The 9715-nt window shown below is 36.5% G+C and overlaps 1 protein-coding gene across 1 annotated transcript; it reads left to right on the forward strand.

The window, feature by feature from the left end:
* The first annotated feature begins 6575 nt into the window (after positions 1-6575).
* On the forward strand, positions 6576-9193 carry LOC132621869 (putative UPF0481 protein At3g02645). Its single transcript, XM_060336360.1, has 2 exons — positions 6576-6898; positions 7644-9193. Exons 1-2 carry the CDS (start codon positions 6678-6680, stop codon positions 9076-9078), a joined length of 1656 nt encoding a protein of 551 aa, XP_060192343.1. The 5' UTR covers positions 6576-6677; the 3' UTR covers positions 9079-9193.
* Positions 9194-9715: the final 522 nt, after the last annotated feature.

Here is a 9715-nt window from a genome sequence, read left to right on the forward strand (position 1 = left end):
CAAATAAAACGTGACGACAAATAATGATTTTATTTGAGGATAAATCAAAACATTTGTAGCCACGATGGTTTGGTGGATATCCCAAAAAGACACATGGAGTTGACCGAGGGTGCAACTTGTGAATAGTAGTAGACGGAAAAAGGGGATAACATAAACACCCAAAGACTCGGACATGAGAATAAGATGGTTTCCGTTGGTAAAGGACCTCTAAAGGTGATTTGTGACCCAATAGGTTACTTGGTAAAATATTAATGAGATACGTCGCCATTTGCAATGCATGATGCCAAAAAGACGGAGGAATGGAGGCATGAGCAAGAAGAGTCCGGATGACATTATTTAGTGAACGAATTTTTCTTTCTGCTTTCCCATTTTGAGAGGATGTATGAGGACACGAAAGATGAACAGATATCCCATTGGATGCACAAAATTTTCCGAATTGACTATTAGTATATTCCCTCCCATTATCACATTGGACATTCTTGATAGGATGTTCAAATTGAGTAAGAATATGGGTCTTAAAATCCATGAATTTTGAGTAAACATCAGATTTTCTAGCCAAAGGGAAAGTCCACAAATAGTTGGTAAAATCATCCAAAAACAGAACATAATAACGATAGCCCATAGAACTCAAAATTGGAGAAGTCCACAAATCACTATGAATAATGTCAAATGGAAACAAAGTTTCGGAAATAGAACTAGCAAATGGCAACTTAACATGTTTACCAAGAACGCAAGAATGACAAATACTAGATGAACTAGAACTATTACATTCAATGCTTTTATTACGCCTAAGAAAATCCAAAATAGAAGCTTCCGGGTGGCCCAAACGATCATGCCAACGGGTAGAAGACAAGACAACAAAAGTAGACGGTGAATTGGTGGAAAATTTGAAGGTGGACAATGGATAGAGAGCACCCCTACTATTACATCTCATGAGAGCCATCCCCGTCCGGAAATCCTTCACAGAAAACCCATAAGGATCAAATTCAACACTCACATAGTTATCAGTAGTAAATTTACGAACCGATATCAAATTCTTTATGAGTTTTGGCGCATGAAGGACATTGTTTAACAATAAAGGAGGGTTCGGGGGAGGCAATTTAGCATGACCACAACCTCGAATTGGAATTGAATTACCATTACCAACAACAATGCCAGTATTACGATTGCTCAAATTAAAATAAGACGAGAGAGTACCTTTTGTGGATGTCATATGGGACGTGGCGCCGGTATCCATATAACAATTCGAATCGGGTTGGTTCAACGTCATCGTGTGCATGGCCGATTCAATATCCGTCGGAGTCCATTGCGTCGGAGGGCCCGCGACTGCATATGCCTGCTGTTGTGGTCGTAAGCCCAAAATGCCAGGCTGGGCCAGCGACCTCGGGCCAGACGAAGAAGATGGCGGCTGCCACTGCTGCTGTGGCCGAGCCCACTGCGTGGTAGGATACGGGCAAGGGGGAGCCCACTGAGGCATCCAACCCCACTGCCACGGTGAGGAGGGCTGTTGCCACTGCTGCTGGTCACCTGAGGGGAGTCCTCCACGGCGTCGGCTGCCACTGCCGCCGCCCGAACCACGGCCACCGCCGTTATTTTTCCCGCCGCTAGAGCCGCGGTTTTTGTTGTTATTTTTGCCCCGATGATGGTGAGAACGACCAGAATTTTCCAGATGAGAAGAGTCATCAAAATCACGTTTGGAATTAGCCAACATAGCCGCGGGCGAGTCATCGTGCATTCCAGCCAACACCTTTTCCTCAAGGCACAAACTTGACCGAGCTTCGGAGAATGGTGGAAGAGGCTTACTTTGGCGGATGTAGGCACCCAAATTCTTGTATGCCTCTGGGAGTCCAGCCACCAGTTGGAGAACGAGGCGGTTGTCGGTCACCGGAGCCCCCACACTCTTAAGTTAATCGGCCAAGGTCTTGAGACGTTGGCAATACGCCGAAGCGTTTGGAAAATCCCGCATCTTGACATGAGAGAAATCATGTTCCAAAGCAACAGCACGAGAGTGTTTGTTGTCTTGAAAAAGATTACGGAGGCGATCCCAGGCCTCCTTTGCCGATAGGTCTTCTTCGATGATTGTATGCAATAAGTCCGTGGAGATGGTTGCATATACCCATTGAAGTACCGTGGCATCCAAAGTGGACCACAACTCCTTTTCGTCGTCGGTGGTAGGAGCCTTCTCCTTTCCGGTTGGCAGAATGTGGGAAAGGACACGGTGAGACCGGGCATGAAGTTTGAATAATTCGGCCCAAGCCGAATAATGATCCGTTTCCATCTCAAGAATGATTGGGATGTGATTCTTAATGTTGGAGACAGCCAAAGCAGGATGGAACTTGGTGTCTGCCATTGATGGAAGGCAAGAAAAATGGATGGAAATCGAAGAAGAAGAAGAAGACGTCGGAAAAGTGGGTATAGGACGTCGGAGAATTAGGGCAGCGGAAGAGAAGGAAAAGAAACCCTAGTATCTGATACCATGAAAGAGATTAATTCCGTGATTATTCTCATTGATTGAGTTGGTAAATATACCATAGTTACAATGTCCTATTAGAATACAAACTATACTAACCTAAAATAGAAGATTTACAAAATATTCTTTTACTACATATTTACACTATTTATCAGATACTAAAGGGTTCAATACCATTTCGAGTCGGTATCTGTGGTGCCTAAATTGGCTAGTTTCAATTTTTTCGTATTAATTTTTTGAAAAAGAAAAGGAAGTATCTCTAGTGTACATCTATATTAAATGAGTTTGCCGTCATGTTTAAGTAATGTTGTAGTCTCTTGATATACATGTCCAGCCACCAATTAAGAGAGAGCAAAATTTCTTTTTACCATGTTATCTTGATTTATTAAGAGAACGATTAGAAATTATTGTTCTTTTCCTGCCGCTTGATTTGCAACAGAAGCAGATAAATGAGAGAGGTACAACATCTATAGCATATGATGGGATTTCGGGCCAATACCACATAAATGTTTCGTTGTGGTCATCATTGCTAGAAAATTGTTGTCCTAAAGAGGTGGACGTTCATAAGAAGTCTAAATTTATGCTCGCAGATCTCGATCTTCCTTTTGATGCTGAAATTCTTTGTGGAGCCACCTAAAATTATCAACCATACCATGGGCAACTTTCAACAAAGTTGGATAGGTATAACTTATAAGCGACTTCAGCTAATTATAAGAATTAAGAACTAACCTTTTTTAAGGTTGAATTTATAGAATTAATGAGGGTAATTAGATGCAGGCACAATCTTTATCACCGATTTCTACGATGTCCAATTCTTTGGAGCTAACTCATACCTTCTGAATTTCTCTTGAGATAAACAAATAAAATGCATGTAACCATTATAAAGCTAGTCAAATCATATAATTCCTCAGTACTGATTATCTCTTTTATCTATTGATTGATGAAAAGAGTTGAATGTAGAAAATCGCCTCTTGAGTAGAAAATAAAGAATACATAAGCTATGGCAAAATATTTTACTATATCAGTATTTATAATTCAAAACTGGCAAGCAGAGAAAAAGGAAACAAATTGTCGTTCATCTTAATTTCTTGGTTTAAAATAATTATTTTCCAAGTGGTCCTTTTCCTACCAAGGAGGTTTAATTTTTATATTGCAACTGCTTATAGAACACTGAGCTTTCTTAGATTTTGTTTCTTTTTTTGGCTTTTGTGGTCCTATAACAGCTTACCCGATTCTCCTTTTTCTTTTTATTTTAATTAACAAAAAAGAACCGGCAACCATAAACAATTGGTGCTTTCTCTTTTACTTCTTTTAAGAGCAACAACTAATTAATGGCTGCTAAGACTATACTCTAAACGGAAAAGACCCAAAATTAGCCCTGAACTTTGAAAAATAGTTTATTCATACCCTTCGTTATATTTTAGGGCCAATTATACCCTTACAGTTATACTATGGGGTCAATTATACCCTTATGTCTAACTGATGCCACGTGGCATCATTTCAGTCCTTCAAAATTATTTTACCCTCAAATAATTTTTTACCCACTAAAATAACTCAAAACGACCCGAATTTTTTTTTTCAGCAAAAATAATACGGATAATTTTTCCAGAAAAAAATATAAAAATAATTCCGTATTATTTTTGCTGGAAAAAAAAAATTCGAGTCGTTTTGAGTTATTTTAGTGGGTAAAAAATTATTTGAGGGTAAAATAATTTTGAAGGGCTGAGATGATGCCACGTGGCATCAGTTAGACATAAGGGTATAATTGACCCCATAGTATAACTGTAAGGGTATAATTGGCCCTAAAGTATAACGAAGGGTATGGATGAACTATTTTTCAAAGTTCAGGGTTAATTTTGGCCCTTTTCCGTACTCTAAATTATATATACGTCCAAATCGCTACTCTGGATTGCTATATGAACTTGCAATTGAAATATCTAAATGGATTCTTAATTTTATTTGTCATATAACATGTCAAAATTTGGATAAATTGATCAATTTGGAATATCGCTGAATAGTGAATATCAACATGTTAACAAATGTATTACTCCTATTCAATACTGCCAACCAAATGTTGAGTAAATAATGAGGCGATTATTTTTACTTATATGCAATTCATCAAACACTATATTATATATTCTCTGAGAATTTTTATGTTGAGATTAATTGTTCTAATATCATGACACAGCAACCCCCAAATAGTGGATGACTATATTTTGAGGGTTAAAAAATTGGCATAGCTACACTTTAGTTAATTACATTTCGTAACTACAGTAGATTGTATTCACGCAATACAGTAGATTGTATTCAAAATTTCGCTAAGTCAGATTTCGCTGTATTCAAGTCACATGTATTCAACTAAGTTGTATTCAAGTCAAATGTATTCAACTAAAATGTATTCAACTCAACTGCATTCATTTGTAGCTCCTTTTTCATTGTATTCATAAAATGACTATCTGTATTCATAAACGGGCTGACTGTATTCATGAATAAAACGAGTAAAAACTGAATACACAAAAATATAGAAACACAAAAAATTAACAAATACACCCTAAAAAAATGAATACAATCTAAAAATTTAACCAAAAAAAAAAAAAAAGCTCAAAAAAGTGAATACAATCACCGTATTCGTGAATACAACAGCACCAACCACTAGTTCCGGCCAGATCTACCGATGAATTCCGGCTAAACCTGCCGGAAATTTCACAACAACAACAACAACCCTTTTGCTAACAAAATACACCCTAAAAAAATGAATACAATAAAAAAATCAGCTACGACATTTTCCCAGGAGGCAACGCTGGAAAACGACCGGATCTAGTGAGGAGACGCCGGAAAAGGACGGATCTCGAGGAGGATAGAGAGAGATGACCGGATCTAGATATTAGTCTTTTTAACCAAAAACCAAATGACGGATCTGGATATGGTGTTAATTACTATGATGTCTTTGTCTGAAAGTATTTCCATTGTTAGTTCTCTTATAGGAGTATTCTAGTTAGGATAAAGCAACATCATGATAAGAGAATAAGAAAGGAGGAAAATTTTCCATTGAGTTTGACCAGAGGATACCGACAGCGGCAACGGAGCTCCGGGGGCGGCGGAGAGAGAAGAAGCATCTCAAAATATTTGTCACATTTTTCATTTACACGCTCATGAAAAAAAGCATTTATAAGAATAATATTTTGACTACCCTACAAGAAAAAATATATTTGACAACAATTTTTTTTTATTGCCATAGAATGATTATTGTTGCAAAAAGTACTTTTGGCAATAATTTTTTTTTGTTGCATAGATTTTCCCAACGGCTGTTATTGCAACAACTTGCAACAACTTTTTGTTGTTGTTGTCAAAAGTACTTTTTGCAACAATAATCAATACTATGGCAACAAAATTAAATTCTTTGGCAACAAAAAAGTTCATTTGGCAACAATAAAACTAAGTTGTTGCCAAATATTAAATTTTTTGTTGTCAATTCTATACTTTCTTATAGTGCTATTTTACCCCCTTAGCATATTTATCATGTTCTCTCTCCTCATTAAATATTTACTCCATTAATGATGAAACCTCTTCAATGTTGGTATGTGAACTGATCACAAAATCAGCCCATTGATGTAATTAATATAAGGGTAATAATGAAAAAAACTACTTAATTTTATCTTGAATAAATAAAAGTACAAATATTTTGAGATAAATATTTTGTGAGGGAGGGAGTGGTAGAACTAAAGGTGTATATGACAGACATTGTTACAACCACTTGCTACTTAACATGTGTTTTGATGAAAAGCTGACTCTGTTACTCATGAAGGACTCTTTTTATTTTTATTTTAAATTATTATTATTACATGGGGGTTGGGGAAGGGATACTCACGAAGGACTGAGAACTGGAACAAAGAGATAATTGGTTTGGAGATCGACTTAATTATATGATGAAGTTAACATCTTTAACGTTGTTATTTTTATTTTTTTAATTAACATTGCTATTTAAACATTAAATTCTATTCTTTTTTGCTAGGGCCAAGAACCACTTTATTCGATCTCAGGCATTTAAGATTAGACGAAATTTAACAATCGTAGTCACATTTACGTCCATTCGTACAGCTATAAATTTAGAGTTTCATTTCTCTTAACTCCACCATTTCATAAAGCGAAACCGATATATATACATAATTTGATCTAAGGATCTGAAACTGTCCTCTTTTCACCCAACATGGCCTCAAACTGCAACACATCAAACTTCGATGAGAATCGATGGGTTATTCAAATCCGTCGAACACTTGATGAAGAACTTGAAGAAGACACTGAAATCCCAGTTAGCATTTTCAACGTCCCAAAAGCACTACTGATGAGCGACCAAGATTCTTACGTGCCACAACTGGTTGCAATAGGCCCTTATCATTATTGGCGCTCAGACATCCACGATATGGAGAGGTAAGAGGTAGCAAATAGGCGTGTTGGGTTGAATTTGACAGGATTAAAATGGGTCATGTTTCAATCTGTTCATATATTGTTAAGTTTTTTTCAAGATCGCGTTCAAATAATTCAGAAAATATAAGATGGTCCAAGTAACACGTTATGACCCACCAGCTCAATATGATCCAACCTCCTATCCTATTTTTATTGCTTTTGGGCAAAAGTTGTGAAATCTATTTTTCTTAAAATATAGCCTTCTTTCATATTTACATAATTTTTGATGTCCAAATTTGATTTATATTTTTGAATTTAAGTTGAATTTTGATTTTGTTGGTGTTGAAGAATGAAAAAAGTCCCTCATCGGTGATTAATGAGATGGGTAGTCTCCTTATTTGGACTTGGGCAATCCTCCCCTCATAAGTTGAGTTAGGCCCATGATTCATTTCTTTACATGGTAGCAGAGCAGGACCCTTGTCGCCCGATGTGGTCTCTCATCGACGGTTAATGAGATGAGTGGTCTCCTTATATGGATTTGGGCAATCCTTCCCCCACAAGCTAGCTTTTGGAGTTGAGTTAGACCCATGATCCATTTCTTTACAGTTGGGTTACACTATTTGGTTCTATTTTGATCCAATAGTTTTGATGAGTCATATATCGAGTTCAATTTGTTGGACCAAGTCAACAAACGGGTCATATCCAATTTATTTAAATTTGGGCAGGCTGAACATGTCCTAAAAATTTCGGTTGATTTTTTCCACCTCAGGTACAAGCTTGCTGCTGCAAAGAGAACTCAGAAACAGCTCCAAAGCCTCAAGTTCCAGCATCTTGTGGAACAGCTGATAAAGTTTGAGCACAGAATTCGTTGTTCCTATCATAAGTACTTGAATTTCAATGGAGAAACTTTGGCCTGGATGATGGCTGTGGACGCCTCGTTCTTGATTGAATTCCTTCAAATCTATGCCATTAAAGAAGGTAAAATTCTAACTAGAGTTTCCTCAAGAATGTCGCATTTGGTTGATGTTGCAGGGAGAAAATCCGCGCATAATGCCATCCTTAGAGATTTAATTATGCTCGAAAATCAAATCCCATTGTTCTTATTAAGGAAAATGTTGGAAGTCCAGTATTCATCTTTAGAGTTGTCAGATAACATGTTGATGTCTGTGCTAATGGGATTTTGTAAAGAGCTTTCTCCTTTCCAAATGATGGATGAATTCCCAAAAGTTTGTGTCACAGAATGTTCTCATTTGCTTGATTTTTTGTACCAATTCATCGTGCCCAAATTGGACGTAACGTCTGAAATGACAGAAGATGATCACGACCAAATTGGTGCGAGTGCGACCCAAGGAGAAAATAGTAACCTCGTTAGAACTTCAAGTCACATTGGACGACTTATTAATGAAGTTTGGAAGATCCTTGTGAAAATAAATAGAGGACCATTACGTCTTCTTAAGAGAATTGTATTTTCCAAACCGATGAAATTCCTATTGAAATTGCCTTGGAAACTATTTTCTAATCTTCCTGGGATAAGACTTTTTATACAACCCATTACATATTTGTTCTTCTCACAAGAGAAAGCTGAACCAAATTCTGAAAATAATATCAATAAGCCCCCTCTTTTTGAAGAAATAGCCATACCATCAGTAACTGAACTTTGTAAATCCGGAGTAAGTTTTGTAGCAACCAATTCAGGAATCATGAGCATAAATTTTGACCATACAAAAATGAAATTTTATTTGCCTAGAGTCAGTCTAGACGTTAACACAGAGGTCATTTTGAGGAATTTAGTTGCATATGAAGCGTGTAATGCATCAGGGCCATTGGTTTTTACGCGTTACACAGAATTAATGAACGGCATTATTGATACTGAAGAGGACGCAATGTTACTTAGAGAAAAGGGGATAATATTGAACCGTTTGAAGAGTGATAAAGAAGTTGCGAATTTGTGGAACGGGATGAGTAGATCGTTGAGATTAACGAAAGTGCCATTCATAGATAAAGTGATTGAAGATGTGAATGGATTTTACAATGGGAGATTGAAAATTAGGATTGGAAAAATGATGAAGCATTATGTGTTTGGATCATGGCAGTTTCTCACATTCCTGGCTGCTATTATGCTCTTAATGTTGATGACTTTACAAGCATTTTGTTCAGTCTATAAGTGTGCTCGTATATTTCATATTCAGAATTCTGATGACTGATTCTTTTAATTATTTTAATGTAATATTTATTTCATTAAGATTAGCAAAAGCACATTGGATAGTGTAAAATGTTCTGCCAGGGATGACTGTTGGTTGAAGAAATGCTAAAATGAAAGGTGGGTTTGTGCGATTGTTTAGACGAAAAGATGCATGTTGCTTTCATAATTATTGTTTAGAGATTTGATGATTTGTTAATTGTCCTTTACTTTCCAGCCAATGGACTCTTATGATCTTTTTCAAGATGCTACATTCTTGGATTTATTTTTTCATCCTCTCTTTTGCCCTAGTATAATAATTTTGATACCTTACCTTGTAGTAGTATATATGCAAAGGAAGTTCATAGTAATTAAGTTATTTTCCAGGACGATGGTATACTTACACCGAAAAGCAAATCGTTTTATTGCTAACCTCAATAATAATGATGCAATGTATATAAGCGTTGTAAATGGTCTACGTACCATATAATTTAGATACTACCTCCGTTCACTTTTACTAATCTACTTTGAACTTTTCACGTTGTTTAAGAAATAATAAATGAAGTGCATAATTTACCAATGTACCCATATTAATTGGTGCATATTTTTATTGGATTTCAAAAATGATTTGAAGTGAGTAATTAATACTATGGGTAAAACAG

This window comes from Lycium barbarum, chromosome 1 (genome assembly GCF_019175385.1).
Source record: "Lycium barbarum isolate Lr01 chromosome 1, ASM1917538v2, whole genome shotgun sequence".
NCBI classification, from domain to species: domain Eukaryota; kingdom Viridiplantae; phylum Streptophyta; class Magnoliopsida; order Solanales; family Solanaceae; genus Lycium; species Lycium barbarum.

Bases quoted from the DNA above. Each gene is read 5' to 3' on its own strand.
- LOC132621869 (XM_060336360.1), top strand. From the start codon at position 6,678: ATGGCCTCAAACTGCAACACATCAAACTTCGATGAGAATCGATGGGTT. The intron at 6,899-7,643 runs GTAAGAGGTAGC...TTTCCACCTCAG, and splicing joins GACATCCACGATATGGAGAG to GTACAAGCTTGCTGCTGCAA.